Source organism: Alosa sapidissima, chromosome 4, assembly GCF_018492685.1.
Source record: "Alosa sapidissima isolate fAloSap1 chromosome 4, fAloSap1.pri, whole genome shotgun sequence".
Lineage (NCBI taxonomy): Eukaryota > Metazoa > Chordata > Actinopteri > Clupeiformes > Clupeidae > Alosa > Alosa sapidissima.
Window position 1 is genome coordinate 38,477,001 of NC_055960.1, and position 25,358 is coordinate 38,502,358.

Sequence of the window (25,358 nt, forward strand, 5' to 3'; positions counted from 1 at the left end):
AGGAGGGGGACGGGGGAGAGGAGAGGGGGGTGAAAGAGGGAGGGAGAGGGGGGGGGAAGAGGAGAGAGGGGGGAAGAGGAGGGGGGTGAAGAGGAGAGGGAAGGAAAGAGGGACGGGGGAGGGAGAGGGGGGGGAAGAGGAGAGGGGGGTGAAGAGGAGAGAGGGGGGAAGAGGAGAGAGGGACGGGGGAGGAGAGGGGGGGGAAGAGGAGGAGGGACAGAACAGGGACAGAACAAGAGGGAAAGTAATGTGGAGGTAATATAATGTGTGTAAACGTAAATCAGTGTATGAAACACAATGGCAAGTTGTTGAAAAACGTGTTTAATATTTTTTCTTTCCCACATCATCATACATCACATTATTCATTTGTTCTTCCCAACACACATACAACGATTCCCAGATACAAACGACCGACATGAGGACACACACTCACTCCCCACCCAGAGATGGGCAGGGGTCAGACAGGGTCAGTCAGATCGCGCTCTCTCCATTTTGAAGTGTCTCCCATCCCACATACGCGAGTCCCGCCTGTCGGCTCCTGGATGTCTCAAGAGGCGAGGAACTGGACAGCTGACCTGCCCCGAGGCAGAGTCCGTCAGAGACCAGCCTGAGCAGCGTCCGTCATCGTCATGGCAACAGAGAACACCATCTTCCTGTCAGGCGGCTTGACGAGCTCAGACTGGACTACGTAGTCGCTGTGCTCGGTCATCAGAACTCTCTCTCCACCCCCTCACCCACTCTATGGCACAGCTGGACATTCTTCACCAGTGAAAATGATAAGCCACGCCCACTCCCCAGGACCACGCCCACTCCCCAGGACCACGCCCACTCCCCAGGGCACCCCCCCCCTTAAGACAACAGGCTTCTCACCCATGCTCACAGTGACCTCACAGCCACAGCTGTTCTCATTGGTCAATCGCCTCACACATCTACTCTCATTGGCCGATTGACTGACACACACCTACCGTCATTGGTTGATTGACTGACACACACCTACCGTCATTAGTTGATAGACTGACACACACCTACTATGATTGACCAGTCATGTTTTACAGCAGTTCTCAAGGGCTAGTCACCTCACATTGCTGCTCTCATTGGCCAGTTTTGTTGTACAGTTGCTCTAATTGGCCAGTAAACAGATACAATTTGATTGGCCAGTCACTAAATAGGCTTCAGCTATTGACCAATCAGCTGCTGCCCCTTAGCAGGCCCAGGTCTGCATAGTTTGACTGGCAGTTCAGCAAAAAACTACCCACCCTAGACACACACACACACACACACACACTGCAGGAGCAGTGTGTTCAACAGCCCTTTGTAACCTACGGGACACCTCATGGGGGCGCTAATGAGCGCTTGTGAGGGAGGTCATGCGTGCCTGTTAACCTACAGGACACCTCATGGGGGCACTAATGAGCGCTTGTGAGGGAGGTCATGCGTGCCTGTTAACCTATGGGACACCTCATGGGGGCGCTAATGAGCGCTTGTGAGGGAGGTCATGCGTGCCTGTTAACCTACGGGACACCTCATGGGGGCGCTAGTGAGGGAGGTCGTGCGTGTTTGTTAGTGTGCCAGCCCTGCTGGTGAATATCTGGAAGCCCTTGATATGGCCGACGGACGACCCCGAGTCCAGACCCACTCCAGTCAGAGGACTAGTGAGGCCCCGACACTGCACCCATCTGAGATCTCCTATACGGAGGATGTGCTACACTCTAGAGTGTGTGTGGAGGATGCGCTACACTCTAGAGTGGTGCGGATGAGGATGCGCTACACTCTAGAGTGTGTGTGGAGGATGCGCTACACTCTAGAGTGTGTGTGGAGGATGCGCTACACTCTAGAGTGTGTACCAGAGCTATGTGGTGAAGAGTGTAACCCTGAGGCGGCTATGATGGACTAGAGCGTTGGACTGCTGGAACCCTGGACTAGCGCACTGGACTGCTAGAACCCTGGACTAGAGCGTTAGACTGCTAGAACCCTGGACTAGAGCGTTAGACTGCTGAAGAGTTTGACCCTGAGCCAGAGCTACACGGGACCAGCCATCAGACATGAAGGGAGGAGTAGAACTGCACACACACCTCTGAGTGGAGCAGAATAGTGTATTAAAGAGGACCTTAAAGAGGACCACTAGACTAGACAAGAACAAATTAACTCCAAATTAAGATTAAGAAATTGAAATATCCCTTGGCTTGCGAAACAGATCATCTCTGTTAGTGATTAAAGTGCTTTTGGACAACATGGGGCACATTGGACAACATGAGGCATACTGGACGACATGGGGCACATTAAGTAACTTCACATTTGCATCATCTGGAAGGTTTTGAATTCAAAAGTTCCTTTTTGCCTCAACAGGACAGTGAGAGTGTTCCATGTCCTGTGCGGAGCGCCATTGGAGCGGCAGGACGAGAGGAGAGATGATGAGGCGTGCGGCCCTGGACCTAACGCCACGCAGTGGTCATGGCTTAGAGTCAGAGCGGGAGTCTAGGACACACACACACACACACACACACGAGCACTCAGTCCAGCTGTCTCAAACAGATTGCTTCATCTGGGTCACACGTTTACATTTTAAAAAAAAGAAACCTCTCTTTACAGGAGAGCATGAGCATTTCATTCTCTAGAGCATTCCGTTAAATTAAATACAGGTAAGTGTGGCCCACACACACCTGCGCAGGACAGGGCAGGACAGGGCAGGACAGGTGTGGCAAGTGGACTGAGGGGAGGGGCAGAGACGGGCTCAGGATACGCAACTCATGCAGAGAGACAGGGGAGCAGCACAACCATGCCGGATCAGGGCCACGGCCACGCCGGATCAGGGCCACAACAGGATCAGCACCGGGTCTGGGTCGGAGGCGGCTGGTCCCTGGGAGGGTCTGCTGGCCCCCCGTCGGTCTCAGAGACTGACCACAGAGAGGAGGAGAGAGCAGGGCAGAAGGAACAAGGCTACTTGCAGTAACTCGAGATAAATGATTGCCATTTGCAGTAGGATAGCCATCCATGATAACAGTGCCCCCATCATTACCAATCAAGTCATTGCCGATTCGATTTCAGTATAGATTCATTATGTATCTACAGTCCTTGTCTGCGTGTTTCTGTGTTGTGTGTCCATCGCAGGCTCAGTTCTGGAAATGCAGGGGGAGTTCGGACTTTTGGAAGGTGTCCGAGAGGTCCCCGTTTCCCATGGCAACCGCCCGCACCGGCGACTGGACACAGGCTGGGTCAAAGGTCAAAGGTCACCCAAGGTGATCTCGACCGCCTGCAAGCACGGCTTCCCTCGGAAGGATCCGGAAGGTCTACCTGGAGAGCTTGGCGGCAGCCTCCTGCAGCAGAGAGGAAAGAGTTAGAGGCTGAATGGCACAGCACCTGCTGAGGAACAGGACAGGACAGGACAGCTATGCCAGGTACAACACACCACACCTGGGTGCGAGTTTGTGAGCGTATGCGTACTCACTCAAGTGGACGGAGTCAGGCAGGCAGGCCGAGGTTAATGAATAAACGATTTAGTTAAAGTCGACCAATAGCAGTGTTCAGCAATATCTTTAAATGGAATGCGTGAGACGATAACAGTAGCATTTACAATCTCTGGATTGTTGCGCATCTGATCTGAATACTTTTTCAAATAATAATATGTAGCATTTCTTCTGCTATTCACAAAAACATGTTGGAACGAAGTTCGGAAGTCAAATATAAATCGAATATTTAAAAAATCAATACTAATCGAATTTTGAAATTACTACTCAAATGTGTTTTTTTGGGGAGTTTTTTTGTATGTGTTGGCTAACTTTAGCAAATATGTGAAAATTAAATGCTTTTGTCACGTCTAATGCACAATCTAAAAATGGCTCTGTGATTGGTTAGTGAACTTAGATTCCTGATTGGCTAGCCAAACCTGAGCATCGCCATTGGCTATTCAAAAGGAAGTGGCAGAACAGTCTCAGAATAATTTTGTAATTGAAAGACAGCCACTGTGGAAGGTTTAGTACCTGTGGTATATATTTGTAAGTGAAGGACATACGAGTAATACTTAAAATCGTTCGTGTTATTTTTTTGTTAAATCACAAATCATTTTTACACTTACAAATCCTTATACACACACACACACACACACACACACACACACACACACAATACATATGAGACGCTTCTCATCCCTAAGGTGGTGCAAAAGTCTGTGCACCTGCAGAAAAGATTTGTAACTGTAGGACAACTTTTTGTGCGTAGAATATTGATTTGTAATTGTAGAATATATTTGTAATGGTAAAATATTTTTAACTGTAGGATGATTTGTAGCTGTAAACCGATCCGTACCCGTGGAATAGATTTGTAAGTGTAGGGCATATTGTGATATTGACAATTACTTGTACAGATCATTTTTACAGTTACAAATAATTTATACAGTTTCAAAACATGATACACACGTACAAAACATTCGAGTCTAATATTCTTCCATACTCTACTGCCTAACACCACGGAGGCTTTACCTGGGGTTCCCTTGCGTCCTGGCTGGGGGGTTCGTCCAGCTTGCCGTCTCCCGGGGGGGCAGTGGCCTGGAGGCTGCGCGTGACTGGCCCCCCCACCCTCTCCCGCGGACGCAGCGCGCGCTCGTCCCTCTTGCCCTCTGGTGCCCGCTTGCCTGCCCCCTCCTTGACCGCCTTCTGCCCCTTGCCAGCCGTCCGCTCCGCCGAGTCGACGGTTGGCACGGTTGGAGGGACGGGGCCTTGGTAGGGGGGTGTGGCCTGGAGGCTCTTCCTGCCCTTCTTGTTGCCGGGGGCAACAGCAGCGAGGGGCTGAGTGGCAGGGCGCTTGCCACGCGTGGCGGCGGTGGCGGCCTTCCCCCTGGGCGGCAGGTTGGCGTCAGTCTCGGCGAGCTCGGAGCTGCGGGCTCGTGTCTTTCCCAGAGGCCTCGGGTCCGACTCCTGCTTGGCCTCGTCGAGCGGGCGTCTCCGCAGGCTCATGCTCTTGTCCGGCGGGGGGGCATGGGCATCTGCGGCCGGCACTGCTGCCTTCCTGCCCCGCTTGGGCGCCGGCTTCATGGGGCAGCTGACGGCGATGTGCTTGGACAGACTGGCGGGGTAGGTGAACTCCCGGCTGCAGTGGGGGCACACGTGCAGCTCTGCTGCGGCCGCAGTCGTCGGCTGCTCCTCTTCCTCCTTCTTCGGCTGCGGCGGCTGCTCCTCTTCCTCCTTCTTCGGCTGCGGCGGCTGGGCGCCCGCCCTCTTGGCAGCCGAGGAGGCCGATCGGTTCTTCTGGGAGATGGCCTTCTGCAGCAGCTGCTGCTTCTTCTTACTGAGCGAGCTCATGCGGGACGCCGCCGGCGCCGGCTCCGTGCCGAAGCTCAGCCGCTTGGGTTGGCCTATCCTGCGGAAGGCGCTGTGTGTCGTCGCCGTGGCGGTCGTCGTGGCGACGGGGACCAGGCCGTTGTGGGGCCGCACGGTCTGGCGCAGCGGGATGGGGTTCTTCTTGGGCGTGTAGCGGCGCTTGTCGCTCGCGCTGGCGCACGCCAGGATGTGCTTGTGCAGCTCGGGCATGTTGTCGAAGCTCTGCCCGCACTTGGTGCAGCGGATGGCCGTGGTGAAGGTCTGCGGGATGTTGTGGGTGGTGAAGTTGGTCGCCGAGGCGACGGAGCCGGCCGGCGTGCGGTTGTGGTAGGGGAAGGGCGGAGGCTTGAAGCTGGGGTAGTGCTGGTTGATGCCCAGACGCACGTCGGGCCCCTTGGGCTTGCCCGCCTCGGACGCCATGATCTTTATGGTGGTGTACAGCTCCTCCGTCGAGTCCTCCCGCACCTCCTGGTCTCGCACCTCCTCCCCACCCTCCGCCACCTCCTCTTCCTCCTTCTTGGGCTCGGCGTGGCTGGCGTCCGGGAGGACGGGCTCCGGGGTGGTCTCCGTGGCGATGATGGGCTCGGCGGCAGCGCGGGCGGGGTCGGTGTAGTTGTGCGGCCTCAGCTTGCCGCTCTCGAGCACGGTGTGTGTGCAGGGCTGGTCGGGGTGCAGGTCGCGCTGGTGCTGCTGCAGGTTGCAGGCGAAGGCGAACTCCTTGCGGCAGGCGGAGCAGACGTAGATGCGGCCGACCCCGTGTAGCGCCGAGCGATGCTCGCGCAGGGCCTCCGCACCGCCGAACAGCTGCACACAGAACTCGCACTTCAGCGGCCAATCAGACGCGTGCACCGCGATGTGGCGACTCAGCTCGGCGATGGAGCGGAACGGATCCTCACACACGTTGCACACGAAGCTCTTGGCGAACGTGTCGCCGTCGCTGTCATCGTCACCACCTGGCTCCGCCTCCCTCATCTCCGCGGCGACACTCCTGGGTGCCTCGTCACTCTCCGGCTCCTCTTTCAGCGCCAGGTGTGTGACGGAGTGTGTTTGTTTAGCGGCAGCTTTGGCTGGGCTACCGGACTGAGATTCGGCTGGGAACTTGCAGGGGGACCGAGCCGGTTCTGCGTTCTGCCGGACTGGTTCTTGTGCAGAACCGCTTTGGCTGTGTGGGGACAGGGAGTCTGAGTGACCCAGAGAACTCGAGGACAGGCCAGAATCGTGAGGCAGAGCATCACTGGGTTCCGCGTCGTCAGAACCGGGTGACACAGGCTCGTGTGGCGAGTCGGGTCTCGGTGAGGGGTCAGTTCCGCCGGAGCCGAGCGTGTGTGTGTCTGCGGAGCCGGAGGTGTGTGTGTGGTCCGGCGTGAGCTCTCGGGGTCGAGGGGAGAGCACGGGGTAGGAGGAGGAGGAGCAGGAGGAGGCTGGCTGGTTGAGGGGGGGAGGGGAGGGGGCAGTGGGCAGGAGGGGGGGTGGGGGGGTCGGAGAGGCCAGTCGCGGCGAGCCGGGTGACGAGGGGTTAAAGGTCACCGGGGTCAACGAGGGCGGCGAGGAGTGGCTGGACTCGCCGGGCAGTCGCTCGGAGGCAGAGCCAGGGCTGGCGGGGGAGGAAGTGACATCATCGGCTTCGGCGTCCGGGACGGTACTGCCCGGTGAGGAGGCGGCGGTGGCGTCGGCATCGTTCTCGTCGCCCCCTGGTGGCAGGCTGGCGTACTCGCTCATCAGCACCTTCTCCAGCATGCTGGTGTTGGGCTTCTTCTTGCGGCCCGGGGGAGGCTGTGTGTGCGCCGGTGGGTTGCCACGGGCGTCCGTCTCCGGGGCGACGGTACCAGAGCTGTTGCGGCTCACGCTCAGGTCCAGCACGGCCTCCCCCCCCGCGGGTCGAGCCCCTGCCACCCCCGCGTCGCTACGACGACGCCCAACGGTGCTGGACAGGTCCAGGGGCTGCTGGTTGCAGGAGCTGCCGCCGCTCCGGCCCGACGGCCAGTCTCTCTGCGCGTGTGCGTGTGTGGCCTCCCCGTCCTCCCGTCCACACACACCCCAGCCGGGCGAGCCGCTCTGGCCTTCCAGCTTGGGCACCTTGAGGACGAAGGGTGGCACGGACTCTGTGGCGGGGGAGGGGGCGGCCGAGAGCGAGTGCTGTGGCGACGTGGGGGGGGAGCCTGTCCGGCGCTTGAACCTTCCGGTGGCGGCTGAGAGGGGGCTAACAGAGAGTGGCGGCGCGGAGCGGTGTGTGTGCGAGTGTGTGTCCGAGGCCTTCTGGCCGTCCTGAGTCTGAGTCTGTAGCAGCTGCTTGAGCTTCGGGGACAGATACACACTCCTCTCCTTCTGGAACGCCAGAGAGTCAGGCAACGGGAACGCACTGCCCACCAGCTGCGACGAGGAGGAGGATGACGAAGAGGCGGAGGAGGAAATGCCATCGGACTCGACCTTCACGTTGGGCAGAAGAGGTGGCGTGGAGGTCCTGCGTTTCCCAGCAGGCAGCTGAGCGCGCGCGTGTGTGTGTGCGGCCTGCTTGCTGAGCGCCTGGCTGATCTGCTCGGGGCTGATGATGACGGCGTCCAGCCCGAAGATCCCGGCAGGGCCCGCGTTGACCTCGATGACCTCGCAGGTGCTGCCGGTCACCGTGGAGACGATCTTGCCGTCGATGTAGAGGCTGAGGTTCTCGGAGATGTTGCTGGAGATGTCGGCCATGCCATCGTCCTTCTCAGCCTCGTCCTCCGAGTCCATGCTGGGCACGTAGACGGGCGGGGGGCTGCCGCTGGGCGACCCCTCCTCCTGCACCCCCCCCGCCTGCGTGGCTCCCCCGGCCTGCGTAGCGTCGGGCAGCAGCATGCCTCTCCGCCGCACGCCCTTGGGCAGCAGGTGGCGCTCGTGGATGCGGCGCTGGTGGCGGCGCATGTTGGTGTGCGTGCCGAACGCCTTGTTGCAGTACTTGCACGGGTGCAGCTCTTTGGCCTCGCCGCTGTCGTCCACCACGACCGGCCGCTCCGAGTCGCCGCCCGCGGCCAGCTGCTCCCTCCGGTGGCCGTCGGAGGGCGGCGCGTGCGCGCCGTTCTGCGTCGCCATGGCGATGAGCTGGGCGGAGCCGTCGGCCGGGCTGAGCAGAGTGGCGGTTCCGGCCAGCGAGCCGGGTCGTTTGCGGCCGGTGTTCTCGTGGCGACGCTCGTGGCGTCGGCGGCCCACCTGCGAGCCGAAGCTCTTGCCGCAGTAGCGGCAGCAGAAGGACAGAGCCTCCTGCTGGCCGCCCAGGCTGTGGATGTGTGCGTGCCGCTCCAGGCCCTGCTTGGTGGAGAAGCGGCGCTCGCAGTGCTGGCACGGGTGAGACTCGCCCTGAAGGTCGTCCTCAAGGTCACCCTCGGGCTCCGGCTCCGCCAGCTCCTGCTCTGCGTTCCGGGCAGAGGACAGGCCCTCAGACGTGACCTCGGGGCTCTCTGGGGTTTCCCTGCCAGCTGTGCAGGGGCCCTGTGGGTCAGGTGAGGTGCTGCCCCCCGCAGGCCGCTCTGGGCTCTGCATGGAGGGGGGCTGCTCCTCCTCATCTTCCTCCGGCTCCTCCTCTTCCTCCTCCTCCTCCTGCTGCGGTGGGGGCTCCTCGGAGGGGGGAGGAGCTTCTGAGGGGTGGAGCTCTGATGGGGAAGGAGCTTCTGAGGGGGGGTGCTCTGAGGTGGGAGGAGTTTCGGAGGGGGGGTGCTCGGAGTCCTCTGCTCTGCCAGGGGGGTGCTGGGATGGGTGTACGGTCGCCATGGTGCCCAGAGGAGTCTCTTTCATCAGTCCTGAGGACAGGGAGGGACTTTCATCCTCATTCAGCCCTGAGAAACACACACACACACACACACACACACACATACACACACACGTACACACACACACAAGCAGGGTTAAAAGCTCACTCACCATCAACTAGACACACACACACACACACACAGGATCAGCTTACTTTCCCACCCCCAAGGAGCAGGAAGTCAAAAACAATAGAAAAGTAGCCTAGGCCTTTCAGTAGCACAATAAAAACTACAATAATTACAATTTCAAATGGACAATTACAATTTCATCTTTTAATTGGGATGTTGGACACAGATTGAGATGCACAGAGGGACTAAATGATTTCCACTGTTTGAATTTCATCAGTTATGCTACAATCAATCCCAATGCAAACACATTCCGTCAGCCATAACACACATGCGTGTGCGTGTGCGCGCGCGCGCACACACACACACACACACACACCTTGTTCCAACTCACGCATGTCTGGCGGTGTGGGTGAGTGTGTTGCCGTGGGCTTGAGAGCCGGCCGTCTCCCAGCAGCCTGCCGCTCCAAGAGCTTCTTCCTGGCTGTAGGGCACAGAGGTCAGAGGTCACTCACAGCAGGAAAACATGGCCGACAGCACAGCATGTGAACAGGAGAGTCTCTGCAGGACAACATGGCCGACAGCACAGCATGTGAACAGGATATGCTCCGCAGGACAACATGGCCGACAGCACAGCATGTGAACAGGATATGCTCCGCAGGACAACATGGTAGGGCTGGGCGATATGACTAAAAATAATATCGCAATATTTTTAGTCTATTTCACGATATACATCTCGACATTTTCTCAAAAGGACTTCATGAATTCTCACTTTCACCCTGTGATGTTTTAAATCATGCCAGTATGATGCAGTAGGCTAGGATGAATCATACCAGTCCAATCCCTGCAAATGATATCCGTGATCTGCCACTGAATGATGATGCCTTACATCCATAGACACCAAAAGAAAGGTAAGGTACGGTGTGGTGCGTGCTTCCTTAATTAGTCGTTCGGTTGTTGGTTGATAAATAAGACACGGTTGCGTTTTCCTTTTGAGACAGTCAGATGCACTCATAGACAGTAGCCTAATCTGCCTCAATGTGCAGATCTCATAAATTTAATTTAAAAATCAATGTGGAGGGAAGCATAGCCGAACATTTAGCACGAGAAAAGCATACGTGCAGAGTGAGATGTGCGTATTTGCGCTGTCGTTTCGAAACAGTCAGACGTGCACTGCACATAGACATAGACAGTAGTCCTTCAGCCTAATGCACGGATATCATTGTAACTATAATTTGAAGATCTCTTGCATTTCGTTTCGTTTTTAGTTTCGTGCAACCAAATCAAAACTGCTTCCATCTAGTTGAACAACATTAGCCTATGTACGCATAGATAGAATGCTACCACCGCTTTTGAACTGAAAGTTGACTTCTTCTCGTCTACATCTAGACGTCACACCGAATGCGGGACCGGACGGCCCAACTTCTGACTTGAATCGAGCGTAACCCCTTGCAGAGACACTTGCAGGTAAGCTCTCTCTTTCTCTCTATCGCAGCAGGACTTGTCACCGCTGAAGTCAGGAGGATTCGAACACAGAAGGATTACATAGAGTGGCCATGAGACACGAGGGAATATGGACGTGTTCTCTATTTGAGGAACGTAATCGAGTGCAGACGTGCACGGGCAGTAAGACACACGGAGCGTATTGATGTCCTACGTCAGGTTCATTTCACTTTCTAGAATACGCATTTATTAGGTTAATTTCACTTTCTAGAATACGCATTTATTAGGTTAATTTCACTTTCTAGAATACGCATTTATTAGCTTAATTTCACTTTCTAGAATACGCATTTATTACGTGAAAGATACTTCATACCAAAACAGAGATCAAACATTATCAAATGGATCATGACGTGTGTTAAGTGTATGCAAGTAAAGACTGTTCAGTGTTGTTCTCTCATTGATGCCTGTAATAAGGTTAATGGCAGTGTTTCCCATACATTGACTTATTTGTGGCGGCCCACCACAATATCCACATTGACCACCACACAATGATTTTCCAGGTTGTACTAAATTGTGCTTAAATATGGTTAGCATCATAACCAGGCTGTGCTAATTTGTCAAAAACTGTTGTGTTTAAGTTAATTCTGCAAACCAACCACCACAAATGGAATTCGATTCTCTGGGAAACACTGAATGGGATTTCGATTTGTAACATGTATGTGCCCCCCCCCCCTATGTGACGCACTGAAGGGGGAAATTCCACCCATTTTGAAAAAAAAAAAATGTAAGCCCTGACACACACACACACACACACACACACACACACACACACACACACACACACACACACACACACCCCAAAACAAAACGGAGTAGTGAAGCAGCGAGCAAACTTAGCCTTTTCACCACACACACACACCCAACATGGCGCAGCGAGGAGATGGAGGAACGTTAAAATGGGTCACAGCGTGCAACCGATGCTCCAGGCAGCTGTGTGACGATACACATGGCAAAACACACACACACACACACACACACACACTGCCTCCACAAGAGAGAAGGAAATGGCAACACACACATACACCTCCATGAGAGAACGTGCACCACTAAAAACACACTACTGAAACAAATCCAAACCGTGCACGAAGGGAGACCCCAACACACTGCAGAAACAGAGCCAATCACACACACCAGGCCCAACCGAGTGGCATGGCAGCACCCCAGATGCCTCTTCACACACACACACGCACACACACACACCAGGCCCAACCGAGTGGCATGGCAGCACCCCAGATGCCTCTTCACACACACGTACGTACACGCACGAGCGTGCACACACACGCACACACACACACCAGGCCCAACCGAGTGGAAAGGCAGCACCCCAGATGCCTCTTCACACTCACATGCACACACACACACACACACACACACACACACCAGGCCCAACCAAGTGGCATGGCAGCACCCCAGATGCCTCTTCACACACACGTACGTACACGCACGAGCGTGCACACACACGCACACACACACACCAGGCCCAACCGAGTGGAAAGGCAGCACCCCAGATGCCTCTTTACACTCACACTCACTCTCACACACACGCACGCACACACACACACCAGGCCCAACCGAGTGGCATGGTAGCACCCCAGATGCCTCTTCACACACACACACACACACACACACAAGGCCTGTCCGAGTGGCACAGCAGCTCCCTAGTCGCCTCTTCAGCTGCGCTGCCAAAGTTCAAGCAGTTCAGGACAAATAATCCCTGTTTCTCAGACATGCTCCCTAATAGCTTCTACTGGACCTGTGTGTGCGTGTGTGTGTGTGTGTGTGTGTCTCTAATAGCTTCTACTGGACCTGTGTGTGTGTGTGTGTGTCTCTAATAGCCTCTACTGCACTGTTTCTCAAAGTGTGGTCCGGGGACCACTGGTGGTCTGCAAGCTATCCCAAGTGGTCCGGGAGCAGACGTGGTAAAAAATAATATAGATGAGTTGTTTGCAATATTGAACCAATTTGTTTGTAAATCCAAACAGTTCTGCAATAGGGTTGGGTGATGTCGCCTAAATCGGCATTTGGCGATGTGTACAGTAAAACATCGTGATGGACGATAATATCGTGTCACAATCAATCTGAACACTTGCGTGTGCACCAACCAGCGGAATATTACACATTGCCAGCCTTCGCTGGACCCAGCAAAAAAGCTACTTAAGATTACTATCGTGGTCACTCATTTAAAATCGTAGTACTATGCAGCATCCCACGTTATCAGGCTACCGTCTATGCTGACTATGAGGGCGGCGGGAAGTGAAAGTAAAGGGCTGCGATCGCGCAGTCCAGGCTATTTATAGGAGGGCGAAGTAAAAACACTTTTACAAATAACGAATTCCGATTACCACTCCGCTGCTGTCTGGGACTTTTGCTAAATGCATGAAATACAAGCCTTACAGTGAAAGACGCATAGGCTACCTTCTGATCCTATAATTAACGAAAGAAATTATTTATTTTAACACAGAGAAGGACGCATTTGGCGCTCGCTGTAGCCTCGCAAAAATATTTGAGCGCTAGAATGTCCTAGTCGTAGCCTAACAATAATAAATCTATATTTTCTGCTAAAACATTAGGCTACATATTATGTCCAATGTAGGCTATAGGCCTGCGAGACATGTAGGCTACAAAAAGACAATTAGGCTACACATTCACGTCACAGTCAGGAATTATTTGAATAAGAGGGTAGACTAATAAGTCTTTTATTTTACAAGACGGTAGACTGATACGTGATAACTGTTTGGTTGACAGCCAAAAACATAAAAGGTTTTTTTATGGTTTAGCCTGTTACAGCAGGAATTAGTGACTGGCATGTGGGGGCGTGGCATCACCATGGTTGCTTTCTATCGTGATGCCTGTCAACCATCACGATGGACCATGATCTCGACACACACACCAGGCCCAACCGAGTGGCATGGCAGCACCCCAGATGCCTCTTCACACACACACACACACACACACACACACACACACACACACCAGGCCCAACCGAGTGGCATGGCAGCACCCCATTGATCTCGTCCATCGGCACAACCCTACTCTGCAACACTGCCTATGTAAGCTACGCCAATTTAAATCATATGAATCCTCTGGCACAATAAGCAAGGTGCAAAGACAATAAGTAATGTGGTTCAGTGAGTGGGCCTATTGTGTCTATTAGCTAGGTGGTCCGTGAAGTTTTTTCTACTGGTTAAGTGGTCCTTGGTCTGAAAAAGTTTGAGAAACACTGCTCTACTTGACCTGTGTGTGTGTGTGTGTGTGTGTGTGTGTCTCTAATAGCCTCTACTGGACCTGTGTGTGTGTGTGTGTGTGTGTGTGTGTGTGTGTGTGTGTGTCTCTAATAGCCTCTACTGGACCTGTGTGTGTGCGTGTGTGTCTATCTAATAGCCTCTACTGGACCTGCGCATGCTGGGAGGTGCAGTCTTATCTGTCATTTAGTCCCAGAATCCTGCACATGTCACCTGGGCTATGGAATTGAAGCCGCCGAGGCGACGCCATCTTGGAAAATTTGGAGCCAATTTGAAGTGCGGCTGCACAGCAAAAGTTGAAGCATGCGCAGTGAAGAGGAGTCGCGGTCAGGCACGCCCACTCAGTTGCCACTCAGCGAGTTAAACACGCCCCTTGTCAAGTGAAACCCGCCCCCTTCTCCTTTCCACAACGCAGGTCGACTCGGCGCCGAAGGCTAGCTGGCTGGATGAATTTTGTGGCTGTGAGTTAGCTAAACAGTACGAACAACAATCGGTTTGTTCTTGTCTGGTAAGTGTTGCGTATCAACTGAAAAGTTTTTTTTGTCTATTGGTGTTCTTAAATATGTCTAAGAGAGCTTATTATGTTGATTATAGACTGTGACAATTTAGTATGGTGAATACTAATGAGCTAACAACAGAAATACGGACAGCGAATTACATGCTAACGTTAGCAGCTACATCAACGTTACCGTTAATGGCTAAGTTAGTCGTTGAAGTGAAGATTAGCACACAGCTCCCGTCGATGCATGATATACTTGGTTTTATTAGTTGTTGCCGTTTTCAAATATCTCAAAGTATGCCATTTCAACATGGAGTAACCATTGACTGTACATGGGGATTAATAACACTAGACAGTCAGTACAGTATGTGATAAAGCAACGCAAGTTAACGTTAACGTAATGTGAAGCATGGACCTCATCAACCGGTCATGTTAATATAACTACTAGCCAGTTTGCCAGCGTTGCATTTTTTCTAACGTTAACGACAGACAACTCTGTTAGATAGATACTTTATTGATCCCCAGGGGAAATTCAAGAATTAGAGCTACTTCTGTGGTGGTAGGTCGGTAACTTAGCATAGACTATAAAAAATAGATCGGTAGGTCGGTAGTTGTAGACCGCATAAGTGAATGATCGATAAATGAAACGCCTGCATTAAACACTACGCCAAGAACCAGCCACTTCCCAGGGATATCGATGAACATTTGAGAAAGACCTTAGTTTGTCATCTAACGTCCATGATCAGTCATACTGATAACGTTATTTTTCAAGCTGGCGCAAGTTAATAACATTCACACCGCATATTTAAATGTGTAGTTAACATTAGGTAGGCTGTGAAGTTTATTGCACACTTATATTTAATTAATTGGTATTACTAGTGGTGTTGAGTGCCTGATTAGATGCTTTGTAATGTTGTAAAATTGTCTGACTAACTTTATTGTAACTTTCCTTTTTGCAGGTAAGATATGGGTGATGGCTGAATGTATTGGAGGTGGCGGCAAGGTGGTCTCCATGGTCTACATTAGTCTGCAAGCAAGGGAATGCCTACGTGAAGTGGTTTGGCTGGGGTGGTCTGAGATGGCATGTCCTCCCCCTTTCTCCAAGTCCCCTGACATCCATCTCCCTGACATCATCACCCACCATCACTGGATCAACCTGAAGCCCCTTATACATGGGACATGGCACAGCACCACTACGTTCTGAAAACACATGACTTTCAATAACTTGCGTGGCACCAAGAAAGGTCTGCCGCTGCTCTGAACCTTCTGTTAATGTGACATCATTTATACTTGAGGCTGTACACATCCCTTTCTTTCTATTTTCTTTATTGAGGTCACCCAAACTTCAACTTTCTGTATGCCCCTGAACTCAAATTGTAAATTGCAATGCACCACTTAACCAGTGGTGTAGTCTAGTTAGTTAGTTGTAGTGGTGGGTATACTGTGAGCAACCCCAAATGTTATACATATCCTTGCCTATTTTAAATGGGTATACGGAGATGATGATGCTTTTTAAATGGGTTTACTGTGTAGTCCTGTGTATCACGTAGACTATACCATACCACGATCATTTAACTGCCTTGGTATTTAAGTCAGAGGCCATTGCTTAGTATTTAACTGTAGCCTACACAAAGATGTAGACGTTACAAGAATATTAATATCAGAATAATTATTGGTTGATACTAAATCAATATTGATTTTTTTTTATTTTTTTTATTTCTTTTGTGTGATATATCATTCAGAATGCTGCAACATGACTGGTCTTCAATCAGCCAAAGAGGACACATCGTAACTCCTCTCCTAGTTACTCTCCATTGGCTCCCTACAGTAGCCAGAATTAAATTTAAATCTCTCACTTTGGCCTATAGGACACTGACTGGATCTGCTCCTTGTTATTTTAATTCAATGATCACGATATACATCCCCAACCGCTCACTGCGGTCTTCTGATGAGCGTCTGTTGTGTCGACCAGTCTTAAACGCTAGGTCAAATTCAAGACTCTTTTCCTCAGTGGTTCCATGTTGGTGGAATGAGTTGCTCTTCGTTCTTGTGATAGTTTTTGGTCTTTTAAGCGCTTCTTATACATTATGGTTTGTATGCAGTAGTACCGTTTTATTTTCATTATAGGCTGTTGATTAATTTGACATTGTTTAATATTGATATTCTTCTTAATGTAGTCTTACCATGTTTTTGTTATTATATTATTGATTGAATGGGCATTTTTATTTATTATTGCTTTCCCCCCTCATTTTCATTGTTTATTTCATTAGGCTATTGATTGATCCCTGTTTGAAGTATTACGGTATATTGTTTTGTATATGTCAGGGTAACCATAACAATCATCATAATGTGGTATTTTCTTATGCACTTGAAACAAAGAATAAAAATGTTTCCTTAAACGTACCACCACTTTAGCACATCACTCACTGAACAGCAAAGTAGCTTCCTGATTATGTGTAAAATGTTTACAGAGTATCCTGATGTAGTAGGTCCATGTTCTCATATTTTTACAGCTGACATGAAGGCTGCAATATTACATTTTTGATTTATAATGGAGCACCCTCTCTGGTGAAAGACTAGCAAGCCTGTGGTAGAGGCATACGATTACAGACATATTGAGAGAGCCTATCAATGAGTTGTCACAGTTTTCAATTTAGACGTATTATTTTGAAATGATGTACATCTACGGGAGGATTTACACATCACTGGCAAGACCTGTTCAAATCATACCAATGCAAAATGCTTCTACAGCAGTGCAATCGCAGGTAACAACGATACCTTAACGCATTTTCAGATACCGCTGTTCTGAGCATACTAAGCAAATTGTCATTTGTTGAATCCCTCCTCACGTTAAGCTATGGTCCAATAATGTGTTCACTAAAACACAAGTAACGTTATTTGTCGGGCGGATTCATAAATGGGCATAGTACCGAGGTTGTCGACCTAGCAGGCTAGGTGGCGTTTATTGCCATTCGCAAAACTAAGCAAGAGTTAATGTTAATGAAACTGAACATCGCCTTCTCCAGTGACAAAGTGTATTCAAATGAAGTTGCAACGATGATGGCGGCAATCACTGGTTACGTTAAACCATTTGAAACAAGTAGGACTGTAAATGATGGTGACTATGGCCAACGTCACTTCGGATCAATATAGCAGAGCCCTTTTACTTTACCTATCAACTGGCTAATGCTAGCATGATGTAGCATGCTATGAGCTAATATACTTAGCATCTACGAAAGAACAGCACATATCTTTTTTCACAAAGAATCTGTCACAACTAACAATGATGCCTCTTACAAACAACTACACAATGTATGACTATCAATATGTATTTAGTCAGACCGTGATAAGATATAGCCTAATGATAATAACAGCAACACTTATTTAGGTTAGATTATGTGTCGAAATCAGGTGTGGTTAAAATAAGTGAGTGATGACGTGTAGTGTCTGCAGCCTAGACGGTAAAACATAATGGACAAAGCGTCGTGTCTGCAGCCAGCCAGCGGTCAATCATAGGTGTAAACACGCCCTTTTTAGATTTGTTAATATAACATTACAAAAAATAATTTCAGCGAGAAAAGAAAAATTGTGTGTATTGAAGCATCTTGAAAACTATTTTTTCGAATAAAAAGTTGTTGATACAAAAATAGTTTTAGGTGAGAAAAGTGACACGGAAAGTTGGCTACTTGGCCATTGAAATACATGAAATACAAATGCAATAAAATAATATTTATTTTAGTAGGCCTAAGTATTGTGAATATAAATTGCCTACATGCAAACGTAGACTCAAATAAAACCCTGTGGCGTCATCTCTACACCATTGGTTTTACGCATGTCACACTATGGCCTATACGCTTTGTTTCATTCACACAAACTGATAACGCTTTTACTTGGCACGAAGTTCTGGAAGAACTGTGCCCAGATCTTTTCCCATCCCTTCTCCCCCCTAGTCTAACGGTGACCGTGTCGAAGTATTGAAATTGGTTGTGGTCTATTCAGCATCTCTCAAAATATGGGTCCGCAACGTGGAGACTGTTGGTCCGCGGAGTCGTGGAGTGAAATTAGGTGATCAAGAAACCGCGGACCGACAAAAAAAGAAAACAAACGTTTCTATCGATGCCATTAAACATGGAGCCATACAATATAGTGGTGGTATGAGCATTCATTCAATGCGCGTCTGTGCGAGAGAAACTGAAACGAATCGATAAAGTTGGTATCAAAGCTCCGCTTCAACCTGTTGGAAGGCTATTTATTTATTTAACGACAATTAATAGAATGACGTTGTTTTTTGGAACTTCCATAGAAACAGAGCAGAGACTGTATAATACACTGTATAGCATTGAGTATTGTATAGTCAATTTTCAATATAACGTGGCCAAAAGCTATTGTAGCCTTCTTTCTGGGTACATGTAGATGAGCCCTATGACCCCAAAGTCTGCCATGACCGGGCCTCAGGTCAAAGAAGTTTGAGAAAGGCTGGTCTATATAACCTGCATCAGAATGAGGTTTGCAATGGTGCGCCTGAAGGCACGGGTTGAAGACCCAGTCAATTACGTCACAATATGCACATTTGTGTAAATTCATACCTACGTAATCACCATGACCAAAATTGTATTTTTTTTTTACTTTGAATCTTGAAAAAAAAATATTGACCTACCTACCTCATTTTTTATTTTATTTTTTTTGGCTGTTACTGCAAACAAGAATATTTTTAAGGATGGCCTTATCCCAATCCGTGAATTAGTGAAACACACTCAGCACACAGGTGATCCCACAGTGAGGTGAAGCACACACTAATCCCGGCGCAGTGAGCTGCCTGCAACAACAGCGGCGCTCGGGGAGCAGTGAGGGGTTAAGTGCCTTGCTCAAGGGCACTTCAGCTGTGCCTACTGGTCGGGGTTCAAACCGGCAACCCTCCGGTTACTAGTATACACAGTAAGTTTACACAGTAGATGTATAAAGCAGAGGGGTGCACCACATGCTAGTGGACAGTGTTTTACGTGATAGGACTACAGTTAGCTGCTACCTCAGCTAGCAGACTGGACAAGGTCATCTGGGAGCATCCTCTACAAAGCCTGATTCATGCCCTCTCCACACACACACACATACACACACGACTGCATCGCATCATCTGACCAGCATGGTCACAGACACCCTCTGTGTGAGGGCACTGTGAGGACACTCCTCTCTGCAGCCTCAAAGCACCCGGGGGAAACACCCCCAACTGTCCTCGGTGATCACACACACACACACACACACACACACACAGAGTATGCAGCCACTGTCCTCACACTCACAGCAATCCCAAAACACTGCGGGAAACACCCCTGACTGTGTCCTTAAGGACACCAGACAGCACCACTGGAACTCAGAACACACACACACACACGCCACCACTGAGAACAGGACTCAGAAGGATAGAACACAACCAACTACGGCAGGCAGACAGACACACATACACAGACAGGCAGGCAGACAGAGACACACACACACATATATACACACACACACACACACATCCCCAAAGAGGACAGGGCTCAGAAGGGTAGAACACAACCAACCACAGCAGACACACACACACACTCAGATACACACATGAGCGCACGCGCACGTTCCCAAAGACAGGGCTCAAGAGGGGGTGGGTACACACACACACACGCCTACAGATCAACATGACCCTGTTTGCTGTGGCCATGTCTGGTATACACTGCTTACACACTTGCCTTCAGTCTGCCACTAGAACCTGTAGTGTCAGTCACAGAAATGCCATAACACACTGAAAGCCATGAATACTCTTCACCATCAACTATATAACACTTCACCACATACAGCCATTTGTCCACTAAATAAACTTACAACAGCATAAACAAGATGAGGTGGCTGTAAAGTGTAATAATCTGACCCCCCACATCAAATATAGGGCACTACTTGGCAGTTCATACCCCTGCTGCCCTGAAGTCTCCCGGATGGGAAGAGCTTTGGTAGAGAGAGGTCCCTTCTAAGGAAAGGGTGTGGGACTAGCTTGAGCAACCTTACTGCGCACTGATAAAACTGACTAGATTTCCTGTTTTTTCGACATTCTAATTAAATGTGTACTACTTTCAGCAAATCTCTTCGAAAACGGCATTTAGTTGAACATAAACAATCACTAGTTTGGTGGCGTTTCAGAGAAAAACGCACATAACACAGTAACTGCGTGAGCATCCGGGCGTTTGGGTGGGTGTAACGAGTAGAGAACAGGTCGGATGGCCTGAGTAAAGGTAGTTTAGGAATCCCCGAGTGAAATCGGCCAAGCTTTCCTCAAATGTTAGCAAGGTTAGGACCGCTCACGTTAGTTTACAGTGCAGAAGACACGAATGCAACACAAACGCATATCGCGTCACGTAACTGATGGGCTCAGGGCAATATCAAAGGAGATTTCTTACATAAGATTGAACCGACAAATATTTAGCAAGCTAGCTGTGCTAGCCAGATCGCTGTTGCATAGCTGGCATGCCGATGGGTGACCTGTGGATACCGTGGCTGCACCATAGATTGGTCCAGAAGCTACTTGACTTGCTAACTTGGCTGATGAGTGAAATTGCTCAACCGTGAATACTCTGATAAACAGTGACCTGTTCGATTAGTTCTGTCCTGCAACGATGTTACCACACGATACAAGGGAGAAATCGATCGTTTACCACGATTAACACTATTTGTAAACACGTGAAAGAAACCGATACTACTACGAAATGGGATTCTCACAGACTTAGGGGGTTGGTATAACTAGTGACCATGAAGTACTGGTCAGCAAACACCGGAGGACCCAACACACCGCAGCCTAGAAACTTGAACGCATACATGTAAAATTTAGTAAGAATCGTCAGCATGGAGATAACCACGTATCTCATATTCCTTCAAATTAACAGTTAACTTACTTAACCTTAACGGCAGCGAAAAGAATGAACTGTCCACGCGGAGACAGGAAAGGTCACTACTAGTTAGCTTGCTGTTCTGGAGAGCTAAGGGAAACAGCCCGAGAAAGCTAGCTCGCTAACATCAAACACGAAACAGGTATGGCTGCTGTCGAAAGTATCAAGCTAGCTAGCGAGTTAGCTTCACAACTTAGACGGCCTATCTCCGTATGTGAAATCGCACGATTAAGCATGTTATTACACATTTAATACATGTTAGGTCGCTTAGCTAAGATGGATGCATCCTCTTATCTGCTGGCAGAAAATTTGACACGCTTGCCAACGAGCAGCAAATCCACCTCAAATGTCTGAACTGTAACGTTAGCCATCCTGGCTAACGCAAATTTGAAACTATCCAAGCTAGACCAAGTTTGCCGTTGTACACACTTCCACCAGTACCACAAACATTTGTTTAACTTTGGAAATACAAACACTTTGGTTATACACTCGTCAGGTAACATTATAGACGCCGGTTAAAAGATCATAGTTTACCTCTTCTAGCCCTCGGAGAATTTTTCTTGCTTAGACTGCTTGCTCTTTCTTCCTCCAGTGCAGCTGCTATCTCCGGGTTGTCTTCCCCATTGTACCACACAAGCAATTCTTCCCCTGGTCCGATTGGCTGAAAGAAGTAAAGAAGAGACTATGGACCAATCAAAATGGAGGTTACTGCAGTATGAGTGGGGCGAAGAGGAAAATGTTCGGGCCTGGAACGTCAAGTCCGAATCAAGCACGCAAAGCTCTCTTACAACATGTACAAAAAGGAGTAATGCAAACAAGTAGTTCATTCGAGCAAACACCATCTACGGCCGACCTGAAACTGCAGTCATAATATAATAGCGGGACAGGGCAAGAAAGGGCCACTTCAAGTCTCTTTTGTGTTGCATAAAATATGGAAAACAGCTATAGCACCCTTGGTGTGACGTTGGGACGGGTAAACCAGTAAACGGCAGGAGTTAATGAATAAACCATTAGTCGAAACCTTGATTTGAAAGATGTCTAAGCATTTGATGAGTGGCCCCAAGCAACATACCTGTGTATGTAAATATCTGGACGAAAAGATGTTACACATATTTTAACATTTGTTTAAAACATCCAATTAAAGGTGACAAAAATATGAAGCCTAGGTTGCCATTCGGATGAGACTTGTTCATGATAGCCTAAACTTTGTAAATGATTTCAGCAAGCAATAAACATGTTGATAGACAGTGCTGTAGCTCAAAAGAGCATATGTCCAAAAGTATTATGCATACATTATACCCATTGCTCGTTAACCAGTTGGCCACGGCTGAAGTGCCCTTGAGCAAGGCACCTAACCCCTCACTGCTCCCCGAGCGCCGCCGTTGAAGCAGGCAGCTCACTGCGCCGGGATTAGTGTGTGCTTCACCTCACTGTGTGCTGTGTGTGTTTCACCAATTCACGGATTGGGATAAATGCAGAGACCAAATTTCCCTCACGGGATCAAAATAGTATATATACTTATACTATACTTATACTTAAATCCGTTCTGTACTGTAGTGTGATTGTAATAACTCTGTAGCGCGAGGCCTAATGGCCCAGTTCTGCTCATCAGTGGCGTTCTGCTCATGCTTCAGAGCACGAGGGCTTGTGCACACCTGCAAGGAGTGATCAGATATTACTGACTAGAGACTGCATTCGAGATCCAATCCAATCCAATAATATAATATATATTACAGCTGTAACTGAACAGAAAATGTCATTATAATGTAATAATACATGATCATATCATCATATAATATTCAGTGAAATGTACATTAATATGCGCAACAGGCCACATTAGACCTGTAAATCACCTGTGTGTATGTGTGTGTTAATCAAAAATTGGAATACAAGTCAAAGGTTGAGAGCCTGCAGGGGTCAAAGGTTGAGAGCCTGCAGGGGTTGCATCCTGTAATCTCCGCGCTCAGTCCTTTTCTAATCCATATCTTCTGAGGAAGAATAATACACAGAGACTTTATTCCAGCATATACATGTGGGATAGCTCAGTAAGATCAGCCTGAACATCTGTACACCAGAATGTGCTCATTCTCCCATCCATCCCCCCATCCATCCATCCCCCCATCCCCCCATCCATCCCCCATCCATCCATCCATCCATCCATCCCCCCATCCATCCATCCATCCATCCATCATCCATCCATCCCCCCATCCATCCATCCATCCCCCCATCCATCCATCCATCCATCCATCCATCCATCCCCCCATCCATCCCCCCATCCATCCATCCATCCATCCATCCATCCATCCATCCATCCCCCATCCATCCATCCATCCATCCCCCCATCCATCCCCCCATCCATCCATCCATCCATCCCCCCATCCATCTCCTCATCCCCACATCCATCCATCCATCATCCATCCATCCATCCATGATTCTGCTGAATTTCAAAATGTTCCTTTCCATGGCAGGTGAAGTTGCTCATATTTGAGCATCCTGACCCGGCGTGTTCAGGGCCGAACGCAGCACTCGCTCCACTCGCTTCCTGACCCGGCGTGTTCAGGGCCGAACGCAGCACTCGCTCCACTCGCTTCCTGAACCGGCGTGTTCAGGGCCGAACGCAGCACTCGCTCCACTCGCTTCCTGACCCGGCGTGTTCAGGGCCGAACGCAGCACTCGCTTCCTGACCCGGCGTGTTCAGGGCCGAACGCAGCACTCGCTTCCTGACCCGGCGTGTTCAGGGCCGAACGCAGCACTCGCTCCACTCGCTTCTGACGAGCCCTGTGGGAGGACCGCTGCTGCACCACAGACGCTTGTCCTAACGGTGCCCACAGACGCTTGTCCTAACGGTGCCCACAGACGCTTGTCCTAACGCTTGTCCTAACGGTGCCCACAGACGCTTGTCCTACCTGCTGCACCACAGACGCTTGTCCTACCTGCTGCACCACAGACGCTTGTCCTAACGGTGCCCACAGACGCTTGTCCTAACGCTTGTCCTAACGGTGCCCACAGACGCTTGTCCTACCTGCTGCACCACAGACGCTTGTCCTACCTGCTGCACCACAGACGCTTGTCCTAACGGTGCCCACAGACGCTTGTCCTAACGGTGCCCACAGACGCTTGTCCTACCTGCTGCACCACAGACGCTTGTCCTAACGGTGCCCACAGACGCTTGTCCTAACGGTGCCCACAGACGCTTGTCCTACCTGCTGCACCACAGACGCTTGTCCTAACGGTGCCCACAGACGCTTGTCCTTACGGTGCCCACAGACGCTTGTCCTAACGGTGCCCACAGACGCTTGTCCTAACGGTGCCCACAGACGCTTGCATTGAATGCTGGAGACGCATCCCGTTCACTCTACATGGGCTTACGTCGTCCGTTGCAGAAGTGAATTGTGATTCCGTTGCGTTGCTTTGCTCCCGTCGCCTCTGTCAAAACATTTTCAACTTTTTTTTGCATCAACGGACAGCATCGCAGGGCACCAGCCAATCAAATTATGGTTACGCCTCAAGGTACACCATAGTAAAAACCCCTGACTGAAGGGAAAACCCACCGGCATGCAGTAACGCAACACACCTGTGTGCATCTGGGGTAAACAAACCTACCTGCTGCACCATGCATTAAACTAACCTACCCGCTGCACTGTGCATTAAACAAACCTACCTGCTGCACCATGAATTAAACAAACCTACCTGCTGCACCATGTATGAAAGAGGCCCTATGCAACAATTTTAGCAAAAATTACCTTAATTATGCAGGTTGAGAGTCGTTCTGATGGTTCTACAGCACTTTTTGGGTCGTTTGGTGGGTGCTTCATCTCCCCCTAGTGCTTCTCAATTTCTCGGAAATACTCGAAAATGTAGTCAGATTGTAGTTTCTAAGAAGACTGCAAAACGGACTCCAACTTGACTTTGTTGCTGTTGAAATTGTAAGTAGCCTACCCTTGGGTGAACTTCGTTTTTGTAATGTGATTTGATAGTCTCTTGAACAATGTGTTTGCTCGACCGTTTTATTGTGAGCCCTATGTGTTTAGCTTGGTTTATTGATG

At 50.0% G+C, this 25,358-nt stretch overlaps 1 protein-coding gene across 13 annotated transcripts in view; it reads right to left on the reverse strand.

Moving 5' to 3' along the window:
- Window positions 1-305: 305 nt before the first annotated feature.
- The window catches only part of prdm2b (PR domain containing 2, with ZNF domain b), a 41,766-nt gene continuing 16,713 nt past the window's right edge, over window positions 306-25,358 (reverse strand). For 6 of the 13 annotated variants that reach the window (XM_042088712.1, XM_042088709.1, XM_042088711.1 and 3 more), the window contains 4 exons: window positions 21,847-21,973; window positions 9,537-9,641; window positions 4,476-9,118; window positions 306-3,314 (listed from right to left, as the gene is read on the reverse strand). In XM_042088712.1, the coding sequence (XP_041944646.1) occupies window positions 3,288-3,314; window positions 4,476-9,118; window positions 9,537-9,641; window positions 21,847-21,973 (4,902 nt within the window). In that variant the 3' untranslated portion in view covers window positions 306-3,287. Of the gene's footprint in view, window positions 3,315-4,475; window positions 9,119-9,536; window positions 9,642-21,846; window positions 21,974-22,100; window positions 22,172-22,611; window positions 22,638-25,358 lie in introns of those variants that run through there. The other 7 variants (XR_006031122.1, XR_006031125.1, XR_006031123.1 and 4 more) reach the window with 7 other exon arrangements.